This window comes from Dermacentor albipictus, chromosome 6 (genome assembly GCF_038994185.2).
Source record: "Dermacentor albipictus isolate Rhodes 1998 colony chromosome 6, USDA_Dalb.pri_finalv2, whole genome shotgun sequence".
NCBI lineage: Eukaryota > Metazoa > Arthropoda > Arachnida > Ixodida > Ixodidae > Dermacentor > Dermacentor albipictus.
Window position 1 is genome coordinate 94,929,339 of NC_091826.1, and position 18,259 is coordinate 94,947,597.

General features: G+C 47.6%; 1 protein-coding gene across 1 annotated transcript in view; it reads right to left on the bottom strand.

Moving 5' to 3' along the window:
• The window catches only part of LOC139061294 (calcium-activated chloride channel regulator 1-like), a 180,727-nt gene that overhangs the window by 33,384 nt on the left and 129,084 nt on the right, over nt 1-18,259 (bottom strand). Inside the window, exons 10-11 of the mRNA XM_070541067.1 lie at nt 3,266-3,536; nt 871-1,044 (exon numbers count right to left, since the gene is read on the bottom strand). Of these exons, the coding sequence (XP_070397168.1) occupies nt 871-1,044; nt 3,266-3,536 (445 nt within the window). The remainder of the gene's footprint in view (nt 1-870; nt 1,045-3,265; nt 3,537-18,259) is intronic.

Genomic DNA, 18,259 nt, shown 5'->3' on the forward strand with positions numbered 1-18,259 from the left:
TGCAATTCCTAACAACCAATACTCGTTTGTGTTTTGCATGAATAGAACAAATATTGTCTTTGGCGTCTACTAAAAGCGCCAAGTGAATCTCTTGATTTCTACGAAAAACATTCCTGAAATCCAAAAAAGAACTCCTTATATATTTAAACCTCGACAAGATTCCACAAATTGACCCCTATTGCTGCACCATAATTCTCGTCGTCGTGTAAATGTAAAGATATGCGTATTTCTAACGGGTCTCTCGCGTTTCGAGTGCACAAATCCTAGCCATGAAGGAAATCTGCCATTTATAGCTCGTGCACGCCCTCCAATACTTTATACGAGTTGCGGCAAAATGCTGTAAAGCTTTTTTGTAAAACCTCTGCAATAACGATGCCTTACTGCAGTAGAAACGCGGCCAAGTTACTAATTGCCTGCCATAGTTTTGAGCAGCATCGGCCGTGAAAGGAACATGGCTGGTTCACTGCCTTATATTTTCTTCTGCTCCTCGTCTGAGTTTCGACGTTGAAGAATTTTTTCTAGCGGGCGCCAACTGTAGCAAGTTCATTAGATCAGGTTTCTCAGATAGGATTCGCAGAAAGAACACCACTTACGCTTATCCTAATGTCTCAATGTCCCTCTTACCAGTTAGAGCAGAATAAATGCAATACGAGAGATTACGTAATGGACCGAAATGCAGGGTTCATCAGCTAACACACGGCTGCCGCATTTCGGTGGGGCGAAACGCGAAAACACCCTTGTACTTAGGTTTAGGTGCACATTAAAGAACCCCCTGTCGAACTTTCCGGAGTCCTCCACTACAGCGTGCCTTATAATCAGAAAGTTGTTTTGCACGTAAAACTTCATAATTTGACTTTTTTATCAACCCACCTTGGTTGTCTTCCGTAGGCCAAGCAATTGCGTCAGGGGGGAATCCCGGCGTACGGTACGCATGTCGAGTCTTATTGTCACCATAAATGTATGCATTGACAGGGTACCTTCCTCCACCCGTGAATTGGGTGAAGTAGCCGCTGTACGTACCATCTTGTGCCATGACATCAGGATCTGTAAAATCAGTACCAAGAGCCCGTGAATACAATATCAGTTAGGCATAACTTTGAATCAATTGTTGGTTTAAATTTTGTCGATATGAGGTAAAGTCATGTCAGAGCAATTTTTTTCCAGACTTCCACTAGCTTTGTGGCCTTGCAAATGAATCATCAGTAGCAAAATATTGCTTTCTATATATATAATAGTTTGCAATGATTACGCATGCTCGAAAAAAACGTAGAAGGGTTTAGTACCACTGATAAGTCCCAGAAGTCGCAAGATCAAGTTCGTTGCAAAGCTATCGGTCGCGTATTACATCTCCGGAAATAATCACTTTGGTTGAAAAGCAATATCTTTCACTCAGTCGCTGGCTACTCGATGACTTGAGTCATATTCTGAACCAGTCACTTTCGGCGGTACTATCACTTTGGCTATGTTTTGCCATTGGAGCGCGCTGATTGGCTGTTTTTGCGAAATACAGTGAACTGATTAAATGGTTGAGCATTACGTCATCCCGTTTTGCTCAACGCGCAAATCAGCGCGCCTGACGGCGATACTATTGCCGAAGGGGATAGTTTCAGAATACGTACCCTGGTGTGAACTAGACTTAAATTGGACTGCTTGCACTAACCAGATAGCTATGAGTGCTTTATTTCAGACAGGAATATGTAATGTACAAATTGCTTTTAAAGGAAAAAATACAAATTTGCCGCCTCGCTCATATGGTAGGCTCGCCGCCATTCCAGACTGGCTTTGTGGCAGACCAGCTTTGCACTGGCTCTGAAGCGCCAGCTCCAGTAAATGTGGCGGGAGTTCCCTTACGTACAAATATAGGAGAAGGCACACGCAGCCTCCTCTTGTATTTTTTTCAATACCAGCCAGGTGCGACTGATCCCACCGTTCACTGATCCCACCATTGCGATCATCCTTTTCTACTCTGTCCCTTCGCGCCTGCGTTATTGTCGTGAGGGAGAGTACTATTTGGGCAGCGCCTCATGACGGAAGTCGTAGTGAGACAGAGACGCACGATAAGGTGAAAAGCCTGTTTCATATGCTGCCACTGGAACGACAAAAATCGGTGCCAGCGCCCGCGTTCCAAAAATAATTGTGATCACCACCCGCGTATGCGACTACCTTCCAAGAAACAAGCTTTTTTTTCTATGGCATGGAACTAGAAGAGCATGTTTCGATAACCAAGCTGTCAGTCTGTCTGCTGAAAGAAAAAAAAAAGAATGTTTCGTGATATAGCTGGCGCACGTGATTGGCAATTGTAATGTCTGTTTTTTCCTGCACTTGGGATTTTGATGTGTGTTTTCTTCCTGCAACGTTTTATTGATGTTTGATTGCATCAAGCACAATTTTTTATCTGGCCTTCTTGCTGTCTAATTTTTCGGATAAACTGTACAAGTTACCTCATTTTCACAATAAACTTTAGTTAGAAGTTAGCCCTCATCCCCCTCTAGGTTCATCCTGTTCATACTGCTTCATGCTATGCACCCTTGCAACAGTTGTTGTGTGTGTGTGTGTGTGTGTGTTTGTGTGTATGTGTGTGTGTGTGTGTGCGTGTGTGTGTGGTGTGTGTGTGTGTGCACATAATTTGGATGTGAAGCCGGGGCCATCGGTCTTCCGCTGTACATGCTCATGAATTCATTAATTACAGCGCAACACCAAGACGAAACTTGGAAATTTAAGGCTTTCGCCTTAAAACTAACACTAAATTTTGCAGTCTATCTTCTACAACGACCAGAATACGTTATGAGGAACACCTTATCGGGCAATTTATTCTTACCACCCTCGGTTCTGCAACCTGCACCTTTGTTTGAGTACACAAATACCATGTGGCCGCCATGGCTTGTATAGAACCGGCGACATCGGGCGCAGAAGCTCAAAGCAATACACTAAGCCACCGCGCCGGGTCTGCGAGATATTGTTTATATGCACGATATCACACTACTGGAAGGCTTGATCATATGGTTTATCACAATCGGAGTTTTCGTGTGCTTGGGTGCATTAGTGCCGGAAATGAGAAACTTCCGGCACTAACGGCCCTGCAAGTGCGCGAAAGGCTACCTGCACATGTTTCGTCCTTTCCTGATAACAATTCTGCTTGCATTTTATGAGCATTATTTGTCTCGTACGAGTTAACTAAACAACACATATAATACCATAGCCTTCTTTAAAATGTATGATGCTCTCTCCCATAAATAAATAGAACACAATGCCAAGAAGTCCTTACCCTCGCCGTCGTCATACAGCCGGACAGGGCAACTAAGCCCTTGTGTATTACGGACCACAGCCGTTACATTTGCCGCCAAGACAACGTTGATGCCTTTCCTCACATCAACAAGTATAACGGCATCCTCTGGTTGGCTGAACACTGTCTCCGACATTTGGCACAAAGCCACTACCGGCTTATTGTTCAGATCCTTGATTTGGGACACGACATGGATGTTGACAACGACTCGTCCCTTGCTTGAACTCTCCACTTGAAGCGTCCATGTACCCGGCTGGAAAAGTACACCGATTAATCAATAAATCAACCAATCACTCATTCTACTAATAATCGGATCAATCAGTCAATTTATCAGTCAGTTCATCGAAGACGTACAATGAAATATCGATGCCAAGCGCTCTTTGCGAACTGAATCATGACAGACTATATATTAAGTGCTTTCTTTTGTCTGCAATATATACGATAGTCAGGTACATAAAAACGTGCATCAGTCAATCTAGAGGTAATGTATCACTAAATACAATAATTATTGTCAGGGTCTTCGGAACCATTCCATTGGATAAACAATTAATGCATTGCAAAAAAGGTCGAGCATTAGTTAAGGATCAATGTATATCTCACATAAGCAGAGCTATTTACTGGAACCATTACTGCGACAAAAACAGTAAACGTGAATAATTAAGCGTTCATACAACCTAATTTATTGCAATCTATTGAAGGAAACTAAAAAAATTGTCGATTATCAAGGAAGGCGCCAGTCTAGTCTGCAAATAAAGACCCTGGCTTTTCTAGAGCAACCGATAAAGGAAATTGAAAGACAACTAGACAATTGCGCGTCACAGGTATTAAATCCCTGTAAAACGGACATATATAAAGCCCGGCAGAAAACTGTGAAATGTAAGATACTACACAGAAACATAGTTGGAGTCCTGAGCGCAGCAGGAATGAGTACTACTGAAGAGATTGATTCAGTAAAGTAACTCTATATATAAACAACCGGAAACATTAAAAAAAGATAACATTGAAACAAAATGTTCTTTAGTTGAACTCTCTTCTATATGGAGAAACTATTCGCAAATAATTCCGTCGCAAACCATGACACTGTTTAGCCAAACTCACAACTGCAGCTGAAAGTGTAGCTAAGAAAACCTGATGTAGAGGAAACTGTCGTTTGTTAATTCAATCTATGGTGATAGCACCACAAAATTACAAAGTGGGCACAAAAGCCAAGATCTGTAGACCTATACATTTGTGTCACATTTTGTTGTTCGTAAAAATATTTGTCGTCTCTTAGATGTTACTTTGTGCAAGGTTCTCATTTACATGTTGGATAACAGTCGATGTGGTTCAAGTCTCTTACGCTCAACATATTTGACTGTACAAATACTTTGAAAAGACTGAATAAAAACATCAAACCCTACGCGTCCCGATACTCCTTTCTAATCATTCCCGTAAAGAGAAGGATTCGTGTAGCCCTCTGGCAATCCTAAGTGAAATTTCTACATACGTAAGGTAGCTTGATTATTTTCATGTTGCATTGACGACTACCCTACTTTTCATCGTCTTTTTTGCATATGTGCTGTTCGATGGTCATAGTGTCCTCACCGGCTGTCGTTGACCCTATACGGGTAGTGGGAAGCATGATTCGCACCCCTTCGGCCAGTCTAATATCAGGCGTTCAAAAGTTACTGTAATGCGAAAACGTCAAATGGCCCGTTGAGCGAAAATGCCGACCTGATTCGTTTGCTGCACCCAATTGACCCCTAAATTTCCATTGGCTACCCAATTGGCGTGGCCGCATTATTGCTCACGCCATGCGCTAAGGGCACAGAGAAATGACTGGAAAACAGCGAATCAGAGTTTGATTTATCTTACATGCGTAATGGACGAATGGTGCAACAGAAAGTTCCCGCACTGATGTATGGGGACGACTTAGTGCTACTAGCGGACAATACAACAGATTTAAAGACACCTGCGAATATCTGTGGCAACCCAGCGACAAATTTAGGCCTTGACTTTAGTACAGAGAAATCGGAAATGATATTTAATGAAGCGACAAGTAATTACGTGGTGTCAATTCAACAGTATGTCTAACCCACAGTCAATAAATAAACATACCATGGCGTAAACACATACAAAAGAAAGACTTATTCAAGCACTGACAAAATCAATGTGAAAGTAACTCGGAAGCGCAAGGAAGCAATTATGAAAATTAGAGCAATTTGGAGCGACAATAAATATAAGGTGGCGCGTGGAATTCGGAAAGAAGTAATGGTACCATCGCTAACAATCGCATATTCCATTCTATGCTTAAAACCGGATATCATTTCGAGGATAGAAGTTAACGAAAGATCGCTGGGCGGATTGGCTTTGATAGCCCACGGTAAAACCACAAATGAGGCAGTCCAGGGTGACATGGATTTGGCCTATTTTGAAGTCAGAGAAGCGGAAGCAAAATTACTTTTGATGAAAACCTCAGGAACACAGACGAAAATACACGGGCGGCTAAAGTTTGCCAATATCTGTAACTGAAAAGAACGGATACAGAATGGAGGAAGAGGTCAAGAAAGTTGGCAACCATGTACGAGATAATTGAAAGTGTAAGTACAGAACCAGGAATAATCAGAAGGGAAGAGAGAAAGAGACAGTGAATTTTATGCAAATAATAGAAACAAAAAGACCACGGAGATTTACGAGAATGAGAAAAAGGAAATTAGAAGGGAAAATTTCAACAACATGGAGGGAAGAGTCTTGACATTTGTGACTCGCGCCGGTTGCCTAATGACAAGAATATACCACAGGAAATATTCTCAACTTGATGAGGCTTGTGCATGCTGCAGGTAAAATCCAGAGACCACTAAGGCCACCCTAAAGGAATGCGAAGGGATTGACTCAGGGAGACCCGTAGGTAACTTACACCTTCCAAAACGGCTTGGATTTAAAGTGGGTGGAAGGAGGAACCTGTCGGTAGTAAAGAGAAGCAAGGGACGTTTAGATCATTTGTGTAAAAAAAAAAACAGGGAAGAGACAAATATCGCCAGACTTGTTACAGTCATACGTAGCGGTACAAGGTAGACAGAGACGTTCTGAAAGAAAAAAATATGATTAATTAGATGTTTACAAGAGTGCTGCGATAAAATACAGGTCTAGCCCTTCTGAATAAATCAAGCAGGTTAGGTGACTACTTGTCACCGCCCCCGTTTAAAGGGAATGCCAATAAATCATCATTATCGCGTCGGTAGCGTGCGGCACTAGACGCGCATGCTGCTGTGGCTTCCTGGCTCGGGCAGCGCGTAACGCCATCCTACATTTCTCACAGCGCAACACTGAAGGACCGCTGAGCGCCATTCAATTGCACAATAATGATTTCGCATTCCCAACTAAGGTGTGCTGAGGTAAGCCGCCATTTTTCTGCTTAGTGGTTTGAAGAATGAACCTTGGAAAAAGAAACGGAATAGTCGAGACGAACCTTTCTGACCCCTATTTCAAGAAACACCGATCGTTTTCTCACGACTGTGCGCTATGTGAAGCTGAAATGGCGTATTATTTGTTCATCTACTTTTTACAACAAGCGATGGCCAAGGTAATATATGTATTAGACGGCGGCAGAAGGTGCTTTCTGGCGTGTTTTCCCATAGCTCTGACTGACCATTGTACGGCTACTGCTGCAAAACTGCGCGAAGTCCTAGGCTACCCCCCCCCCCCCCCCCTTTGTTACGTGGCGGACGTGCTGGATTTCTGTTTACCATGCTGGAACTATGCAGCTGCATGATAGCACCAGCTTTTACAATAACTCATCCTGGACCGTCCCAGGCTGCTCTCGTAGCAGAGGCTATCGCTTGTTCTGGCACCGTCTGTCTCCGTGAACCTGCAATATCTAATCTAACAGACGACCACCACGTGGATGATTTGATCATGACATGAACTTGTGAGCAATTATAATGTGCGGGACGACAGCTTCATGCTCACTAAGGCGATTTTACTTGACGGACGTGGCGAACCCTTGCTTCCGAAATCATAAAACCACTTTTACCACCTAGTCAGATTTAGTACCTATATTGCCGGAGGTATTCGCTGGTCGTGCCGCCACCGGCCTCGCACTGAGCAACGTTTACAGTGTGGAGTCCACGAAAGTGTAGGTGTACATTGTAACCGCGTGACGTGATCTATGGACGAACCAGACAAAATAAGGCACACTTTACATTCATGCGTAACAATGCATTTATTATAATTTTTGGGAAGAGCATATTGTAATAATGTTGATACGATTCTGTACAATGTGTTGCTCCGAACACTACGTTCTGTTTTCATTTCCCGGCCAACGTCTCATAAGAGCAATGCATTTTTATACGGTTCTCGCGATCACGTCTTCAGTTGAAACTTGATAAAACGACTGCAGAACTAGGCTATTATGGTATTTCTGAAACTCGTCCCTCTTGAAAAAAAATAAAAAACAGCGCCTTCCACTGTAAAACTAGTGCCTTTGTTGACACTGGATTCTCATAGGGGTGTGGGCGCTCACTGGGAGTCACTCGAACATCGGCCAGAACACTGAACAGGAGCTAGACCGCGCTGGACGAGACGCTGGTTTCGCTGCGATGACGCTCGAGCCCAGCGTTGTGTGTGGCACACACGCTGGTTCTCCCTGCAATTCGGTGGCTGGTACTACAAGTTGCGCAGGTTGCATTTACTCCGCACTGGGGCCCTATAACGAAAAGCTATTCCAATACGTTTTTACTCCAATCTCATGGCTTCAAATCTGTGTAACCGCCTACGCAAGCATCGGGCGATGACCCACCGGTTGTGTGAACAGACCAATCAAATTCTCTCCTCGTTCATAGGAGGTCCCTTTTGTTTGTTTGAAAAACGAATAACATTGCCTTCATTGAGCGGCACGTCTTATCTAATGGCTGAAAAGAGGCGATAAGCACGCTCAAGTGGAGGGGAATTCGATGGGGCCGAGTAAGTGCACTGAAAATCCATAACAGATTAAAGAGCGTGGTGCCGGCGTCTGCGATTGGTACACTTTCGTTTTCTTTTTGCATTTCCCTTTTCACTTTGTGGATAGCTGTATCCTAGAAGAAAAAGACGTAAGCTCAGAAAAGCTTCATTTTTTGAGCAGTTAGTACGCACCTGATGAGTTATCGCAGTGTTGTGGAGTCAACCTGAAATAAACGAATCCAGCACTCCTTTGAATGTGTTCGAATGAACCCCAGGAAACCTGCCGCTGATTGGTACTGCTGCACCGATAAAAAAGCTGATGCAATTTTGAGGGGGTTCGCTTTCTATAGTTTACTAAAAAATAGTAAATAAAAGGTTCTGAGGGCCAAATACAAACAGCTTTGCAGTCCACAGCTACCTTTGCCGAGATCATTTGCTTTCACGGATGGTTAGGCCTAGCCTACCTGCCGAACCCATCTACCTGCTATCGGCCCATCTGCGTTCAGAAATGAACAAGCGCAGGCGTATTTACCAGGGGCACGGCAGCGGAGCCGCTTGCGCTACCGCTGTCAAGCAAAGTCTGTCAATAGAACCCCCCCCCCCCCCCCGCCTTCTCACATATTTGGCACTTTTGGCTGGATGCTCCAAAATCCAACAGAACAGCTGAGGCGAAGTTTTAATGCATTAGCCACATGAGTAACGCTTTTTTAGGTACCTTCTGCTTCGGCAGTGATGATTATCCTTCGTGGCTCGCCGCGAGAAGCTGCAGCAGACGACAAACAGGGTGCGCCATACATGTTGGCACTGTAGGAAACGCTGGCGCTGGTGAAATTCCGGGCATCACAAGTTTCACGTTGCGCTTTTTCCATCATGCCCAGTTATTTCAGACCGCTTAATAATATTAGGAAGTCCCCATGAAGAAGGAAAATTAGCTTGCTATATTTAACCCAAGGGTGCGGGATTGTAAGGTGTTATAATTCGCGGCGCCGAACGGTGGCGTGGCTTATGGTATCACAATTGTCATTATGAAACACCATAATATATATATATATATATATATATACATATATATATATATATATATATATATATATATATATATATATATATATATATATATATATATATATATATATATATATATATATATATACACGTGTCCAGAGGCTGCCCAGTTGCATTCGGTATTCCTCACGTTCGCTATGTACGTTGTACGGTTCAGACTATACTGACACGTGTACTTATCTTTATCGGGCAACCACGTTTGGCCACCTAACAAATGTTATCGTGCAGCGCAGGATGCGCCTGCATGTAAAATAAATTTCTGGAATGTTATCGATGGTTCCGTCCACTGTCTTTCACCGCAACTTGTGTAATCTGATTGCATGTATGCGCGACACGAATAGTGTAGAACTTTGTGGAAGACACGTGGGTCCCATCGGTTAATCTGGAACATTCGACGGCTGATCTATAAAAGCCGACGCGCTTGACCCGCTGATCAGATTTTCGACGATCGCCGAGCGTTTTCGCCGCTATCGTTGTGCTGTAAGTGTAGCCTGTTTTGTGGGCACAGGTTCGCCCAATAAAAGTTAGTTTTGTCGTTCACAGTACTGCTACTGTGTTATTCAACGTCACGACCACGTGACATCTGGTGGAGGTGCTTGTGCGTTTATGTACCGAACGCCCCCGCAAAGCCGCGATCCAAGCCCGAAGCGCGACGACAAAACCAACGTCGCCCAAGACCAGCGAGCTAGCCGCCGTCTGCAAGGACTGCCCCCAGAGCACGGACTCCTACCTGAGACGAGCAGGAAGATTGCCACCAAGCCGTCCCCAATGGCAGCCCCAGCATCCCCCGTCATGCTGCAGCAACCGAGGGAGCCCCCCACGATCCGCGGTTCAACATTCGAGGACCCAGAGACCTGGCTCGAGACGTACGAGAGGGTCGCTGCATTTAACAGCTGGAACAGCGACGACAAACTGCGACATGTCTTCTTCGCATTGGAAGACGCTGCCAGGACGTGGTTCGAGAACAGAGAAGCCACGTTAACGACCTGGGACCTTTTCCGAAGCGGCTTCCTGCAGACATTCACAAGCGTCGTACGCCGAGAACGAGCCCAAGCACTACTGGAAACCCGAGTGCAGCTGCCCAAAGAGACCACCGCGATTTTTACAGAAGAAATGAGCCGCCTATTCCGCCACGCCGACCCGGAAATGTCCGAAGAAATGAAAGTCCGGCTACTAATGCGTGGTGGTAAGGAGGAACGTTTCGCCGGTATGGTAGGAAACCCACCGAATACTGTCGACGAGTTTCTTCACGAGGCCACTAGCATCGAGAAGACCCTCGAGATGCGAAACAGGCAATTCGACCGCCGCACCAACGCTACAAACCATGCCGGAGTTCAATCACTGGCCTCCGAAGACCTGCGCGAGGCTATCAGGGCAGTCGTACGAGAGGAGCTTCAGAAGATCTTCCCGTCGTCGCAGCCTCAAGTGGCCTCGATCGTTGACATCGTCAAAGATGAGGTTCAGCGGTCGCTTGGAGTTCCGGAGGTGCAACCTCAATTACCGCAACCCCAACCCGAAGCGATGACCTACGCCGCCGTCGTACGCCGTCAAGGCCCTCCTCCGCGACCGCGCCAGGGCCCTGTAACGCCGCAATTCCGTGGACCACCGCCGCCGCCGCCGACAGCGCGCCCACCCGTCGCCCAGCGGAGCTACCCGAGGAAGACCGACGTTTGGCGCGCTCCTGACCACCGCCCACTCTGCTACCACTGCGGGGAAGCGGGTCACGTCTACCGACGATGTCCATACCGGGAAATGGGACTGCGAGGTTTCGCCGTCAACGCTCCGGGCCCGCAGCAAAGTGAACGCCCTCGCGATATCGCTGACTACCTCGCGGCTACTCAGTGGAGCTCTCGACGACCGTCGCGTTCACCATCGCCAGGCCGCTACCTGTCGCCGCAGCGCCGACCATACACTGGCCCAGCTCGGGGCCGGTCAGCGAGCCCATATCCGGAAAACTAAAAGCAGCAACCGATGGAAGTGCGGTTGCTGTCCGTCGAACTGTCGAAGATCCTCCGCCGCCGACGAAGACGTCGAAGAAACTACCTCGACCACATAACGACACGCCGCCGTCCCGACGAAGTCTGGAAGGAAAGAATGCGACGACGAAAGATGACCTGACGACGTCACATACCAGCCACGGGTCAACGCGACGCAGTCGTGATCCGACGCCAAGACCGAACTGTAATGCAAGACAAAGAAGCACCGACCTCGACGTGCTTCTCGACGGCCACGCAGTCACCGCCTTAGTCGACACAGGGGCTGATTACTCCGTCATGAGTGGACACATCGCCGCCCAATTGAAGAAATTAAAACTACGTGGGAAGGCCCTCAAATTCGTACCGCCGGAGGACACTTCATAACGCCGACTGGAATGTGCACGGCAAGAATTACCATTCACGACCGGACTTACCCTGTCACCTTTGTTATCCTCCAGCAGTGTTCACGAGACGTCATTCTCGGCATGGACTTCCTCAACCAACACAGCGCAGTCATCGACCTGAAGTCGAAGTCAATAACTCTGTCAGAAGACCATGCGATACCGTCGGAGAACCCTCGTAGTCACCACGCCTTGAGTGTGCTCGAAGATCAAGTGAGCATCCCGCCTCGCTCCAGCATTGTTATTTCGGTCGGCACCGAAACACCCGCTGACGTAGAAGATGTCATCGAAGGCGACCAACGTCTACTGCTAGACCGTGAAATTTGCGTCGTAAGAGGGATCGCTCGACTGCACGGAGGAAACACGAAAGTGTTGCTGACAAACTTCAGTCAGGAGTTCAAGCACATCAACAAGGGCACGACGATCGCATACATCGAGGAAATTCTGGAAAACAGCAATGCGTTTGTCCTCTCGGATTCCGCCGCATCTACCCCGACGACCATGGTTGCCGAACCAGATTACGACATTAATTCAAGTCTCCCCGTGATTAAGCAACAGCAGCTCAGAAGTCTGCTCCGGCGATACAAAGGCTGCTTTTCGACGTCATCGAGGGTTCGACAAACACCAGTCGCCAAGCATCGCATAATCACCGAGGAGTACGCTCGACCACTTCGCCAGAGCCCTTACCGAGTTTCGCCGCGAGAACGTGAAGCTATAAGAGAACAAGTTGGCGAAATGCTATGCGACGACATCATCCAGCCGTCGAAAAGCCCGTGGGCATCTCCGGTTGTGCTGGTAAAGAAAAAGGACGGAACCCTTCGTTTCTGCCTCGATTATCGTCGTCTAAACAAGATCACGACGAAGCACGTATACCCTCTCCCAAAGATAGACGACGCATTGCATCGGCTCTGCAACGCTAAATACTTCTCCTCGATGGACCTCAAGTCTGGCTATTGGCAAATAGAAGTCGACGAAAGAGATCGTGCAAATACCGCCTTCATCACCCCAGACGGCCTCTACGAGTTCAAGGTTATGCCATTTGGACTGTGCTCGGCGCCTGCAACGTTCCAGCGCGTGATGGACACGGTTGTAGCAGGATTGAAGTAGCAGAACTGTCTCGTTTACTTGAATGACGTCGTTGTATTCGCCGAAAGTTTTGACGATCACCTTAGGCGGCTTGCCACAGTACTAGAGGCCATCAAGTCATCAGGGCTCACTCTGAAGCCAGAAAAGTGCCGTTTCGCTTACGATGAGCTTCTATTCCTAGGCCACGTCATCAGCAAATCCGGAGTACGCCCCGACCCGCAGAAAACAGCTGCCATCGCAAAGTTCCCGCAGCCCACCGACAAGAAGGCAGTGCGTAGATTTCTTGGCATGTGTGCCTACTACAGGCGATTTGTCAAGGACTTTTCACGCATCGCTGAGCCGCTGACACAGCTAACTAAATGTGACGTCGAGTTCAAATGGGAAACGCCGCAGGCCGACGCATTTCAAGAACTCAAACGACGCATGCAGTCGCCACCCGTACTTGCGCACTTCGACGAGCACGCCGATACCGAAATACACACTGACGCCAGTAGCCTAGGCCTCGGTGCCGTCCTAGTCCAGAGAAAAGATGGACATGAACACGTGATAGCTTACGCTAGCCGATCATTGTCAAAAGCAGAAGGCAATTATTCTACAACCGAAAAGGAATGCCTCGCCATCGTTTGGGCCACAGCGAAATTTCGCCCTTACCTATATGGCAGGCCATTCAAGGTGGTGAGCGATCATCACGCGTTGTGTTGGCTAGCTAACCTAAAAGACCCTTCAGGACGGCTGGCATGGTGGAGCCTCAGGCTACAAGAATACGACATCACTGTAACCTACAAGTCCGGACGACAACACTCAGATGCCGATTGCCTATCCCGCGCCCCCATTGACCCGCCGCCGCAAGATGACGAGGATGACGACGCCTTCCTTGGAATAATAAGCACGGAAGACTTCGCCGAACAGCAAAGAGGAGACTCGGAGCTAAAAGCCCAAATCGATTATTTGGAAGGGCGCACTGACGTTGTCCCAAGGGCATTTAAGCGTGGATTATCTTCGTTCACGCTTCAAAACAACCTACTCGTGAAGAAGAACTTCTCACCAGTCCGCGCCAACTACCTTCTTGTTGTTCCGTCGGCGCTACGTCCAGAAGTACTGCACGCCCTACATGACGACCCGACCGCTGGGCACCTCGGTTTCTCCCGGGCGCTATCGAGGATACAAGAAAGGTATTACTGGCCGCGCCTAACCGCCGATGTCGCCCATTACGTCAAGACATGCCGCGACTGTCAGCGACGCAAGACACCACCGACAAGACCAGCGGGATTACTACAGCCGATCCAGCCTCCTTACCGACCTTTTCAGCAGATCGGGATGGACTTGTTGGGACCGTTTCCGACATCAGCTTCCGGAAATAAGTGGATTGTCGTGGCGACGGACTATCTCACCCGCTTCGCTGAAACTAAAGCTCTACCGAAAGGCAACGCAGCCGAAGTGGCTAAATTTTTCGACGAGAACATCCTGTTGCGACATGGTGCTCCAGAAGTCCTCATCACCGACAGAGGAACGGCCTTTACAGTGGAGCTCAGTCAAGCCATTCTGAACTACAGTCAGACAAGGCACAGAAGGACAACGGCCTACCACCCGCAGACGAATGGTCTTACAGAGCGGCTGAATAAGACCCTCGCCGACATGCTGGCGATGTACGTCGACGTCGAACACAAGACGTGGGATGCCGTCCTGCCGTACGTAACATTCGCTTACAATACGGCGGTGCAAGCAACAACACAGATCACGCCGTTCAAGTTGGTTTACGGCAGGAACCCGACGACGACGCTCGACGCCATGTTGCCGCACGTCACTGACGAAGAGAATCTTGACGTCGCTACCTATCTCCAGCGCGCCGAAGAAGCTCGACAACTCGCCCGCCTACGGATCAAAAACCAGCAGCGTACCGACAGCCGACACTGCAACCTCCGACGACGCTTCGTCCAGTACCAGCCCGGCGACCGTGTTTGGGTATGGACCCCGATACGCCGACGAGGACTGAGTGAGAAACTACTGCGACGCTATTTCGGACACTACAAGGTCATCCGACGTATTGGCGCACTGGACTATGAGGTCGTGCCAGACGGCATTTCGCATGCACAGCGGCGCCGCGCACGACGTGAAGTAGTCCACGTGGTGCGACTTAAACCATTTTACGGACGCTAACGAATTTCCCTTATTTTGTTACGAGTGCTTATTTATTACTTTCGTTTGTTTACAGCATCGGGTCGATGCTTTTTAAGAGGGGGGTAACACGTGTACTTATCTTTATCGGGCGACCACGTTTGGCCGCCTAACAAATGTTATCGTGCAGCGCAGGATGCGCCTGCATGTAAAATAAGTTTCCGGAATGTTATCGATGGTTCCGTCCACTGTCTTTCACCGCAACTTGTGTAATCTGATTGCATGTATGCGCGACGCGAATAGTGTAGAACTTTGTGGAAGACACGTGGGTCACATCGGTTAATCTGGAACATTCGACGGCTGATCTATAAAAGCCGACGCGCTTGACCCGCTGATCAGATTTTCGATGATCGCCGAGCTTTTTCGCCGCTATCGTTGTTCTATAAGTGTAGCCTGTTTTGTGGGCACAGGTTCGCCCAATAAAAGTTAGTTTTGTCGTTCACAGTACTGCTACTGTGTTATTCAACGTCACGACCACGTGACAATACTGAGCAGTGTCGGCAGTCTGTAGCAGCAGCTGTGTGGTGCGGTCTCATTGCATTTTTTTGTGTCATGTTCTTGTTTTGTGTTTCATTATTGATACAGGTAAACATGTAGAGTGATTACAATACCGTTAGACCACTGCCTCGCATTTTCCTATCGGCATGTGTCACTCCTGACGCCATCTGTTAATTTCATTTGAGACTGATTCATCACAAGAGTTAGAGTAGGACACGTGCCTTGGCAGTAGAAAAAGAAAAAGGTACACATTTTATATATATTATAAAATTGGGGATCACTTTTTGGTTATACATACCGAAAGCTTCTACTGTCTAGGTAAATTATGCTGTTTCAAACTACTCACTAAATACTTGCTTTCTCTCAAATTTTGTGCGTTCTCCAAGGCCTTTAGTTGTTTTTCCTGGTTTCCTTGCTGAACTATGCGATTCACCGTAGTTATATATCGTTTAAGTAGCAAAAGTGTTCTGGGGGACTAGCGCTAAATGTCTAACCTGCGTGGGTTCACTGCAGCGTTTGTAGAAAATCACTTTTTCAAGCGTTCCAAGCTGTTGGACAATCGTTATCCCAAATGCTTCCCCGGCTCCTAAATAGCAGCATGATGTTCCAACTTCAATTTCCATGAAGATGGGGATAAGTTTTAATGTAATGCGCTGCGAAACGTTCACGTGCTTTTTTTAACTCTAACGTTGTAAATAATTACTGAATACTTTTTTTTCTAAAATTCTCGTTCGTCATACGAAACACGCCGTGGCAGTTTAGCTGCTATGGTGTTCAGCTGCTAAGCACGATATCACGGGATTAAATCCCCGCCGCAGTGACCGGATTTCTGTGGCGGCAGATTGTAAAAATCACCCGTGTTCTGTGCGTACGGGGCACGTTGAAAATCCCCTTGGGGTCAATTAACCCGGAGTCTTCCACTACGGCATCCCTCGAATTGAATCGTGGCATTCGCATGTAAAACCCAAGAATTCAATTCCGTTCGTCATACAAGGCTCCCAGTTTGTTTCTGCAGTTTCTTTGATGAACTGAACAAGGCAGCTTGTTTAAACTGGGGAAAGGTAGCGGTACGATATGTGTAACGTGTAGGCAACGAGGTAATTTCCTTTTCCTTTATCCTCTGGTAGCTTCAGCACTAGTTAAAGAGGGAAAGTCTTTAAAGTCCGAAGTCGGCGCGCCTCGATGATTTGAGTGCACGGTGGCAGCGCGAATTAAGAGTCGTTGTTCGCTAAACAGACGCTTTATTCAAACGCCGAGGCGTCTGTCCGAGTCCAAGCCCGAACTCCACTATCCCGCAAAATCAAAACATGAATTTTGAACCCTTCAGTTGCACAAAGGAGTCGCAAACTGGCTAATCACACTTGCGAGTTCACATAATTGCCACCAATAACACAAGCACCTTCGTGCCGCACAAGGCATCGGTGGAAACAGTGGCACACTTTGCAACTCGCAAGGGGATCAGATTGCTCAAAGACACGGGGATAGGATTGCTCAAAGACACGTGTCATTTTCCTCTCCCCTACGTTAGGCTCCAAGTATCGGCCCTTGATGTCCTCCCCCTTTCTGCTGCAAGCGGCCGCTACGCAAGCAGCCGAGAATGTTTCCATGAAACCACGGCTTATGTTCTTCGTGACTGCCAGACAATGGGCTGCCCTGCCAGTACTGAGAAAACTCAGTCCGCCGCGCACCTGTGGCCCGGTCCGCTTGAAACCAAACACTATAATTCGGGCCTGATGGCGATGGCACAAAAAGCTTCCATCGGTTGTGGCCGGCTAAGTGGTGGTAAAGTTACCGCCGTTTTCACAGACATTCTCAGAAAGCTCACGCGGATGCCAAACATTGATACTCAAACTGGCTGGGCAGTGTCACGTCGTCCACTTTCCGTGACCGAGATGATCGACGGGACATGTGGGAAGCGCACGCGCATTAGCGGTAGCGGTAACCTCAAGCACCCCCCATCTTTTATCTTCACGCCAGTCTCCCTGAATGCCCTCCTTCATTCGGACCATCCAGCCTTTTGTTCCGAGCGAGGGTGCAGATCTGGTGCCTCTTGAACGGCGCAGCCAACAATCCGATTTCTTTCCACGCATGTTTGTTTCCCGCGTCCCCCCTTCGCGGAAAACCCGCCTGCGTCTTTCGTTTCCGGTTATTGCCCGATACAGCAGCGTGAGGAATCGTCCTGCGCTTTGCTGTGGTTGCCTAAATCGGGCCACAAAACAGCAAGACCAACTTCCTAACCTCAAACTGACTGAATTCGAAAAGTCGGGGTAAATGCGCATTTTTAAACCGGTATATAGCGTCATAAGGACCTTTAATAAGCATCGTGAGACATACCGTTAGGCAGGCATAATTACAGTCACAGTGTGCCGTACTCGGTGTGCTACGTGTGCTTATTGCGTGCGCTTGCTTGTTTCAAGCTTTTCGAGGCTTCTCTAACGCTAAATGCTGATATTATGCGGTATTGCTGCGTGCCATTGTGCGCGCCGAGTCAGCGTAAAAAGGAGCCAGGTGTCTCGTTTCACGAGATACCCACCGACCTCAACGGTGGCTCAAAGCGATTTCCAGGAAATACTGGGAGCCAAATTCCACTTCCAGTTGTTCGGTAGTGTTCAGCCTGCATTTCAACGCATCAGACTTCAAAGATACCTGCAAGAACTGGCAGCTGAAACTAGGCGTTGTGCCGAGCATTTTCTCTGGCTTCCCTTCGTACATGAGAAAGGCTCCCGCAACCACAAGAAGGGACGCCAACATTCGGAAACGTATGCGAGGGCTTTCAACTGACGGTTCGTCAAATCTATGCTTGGCCGATGAGAGTGCGAGCGGAATGGCTACAGTTCTTGCTTCTCTACAGCCTT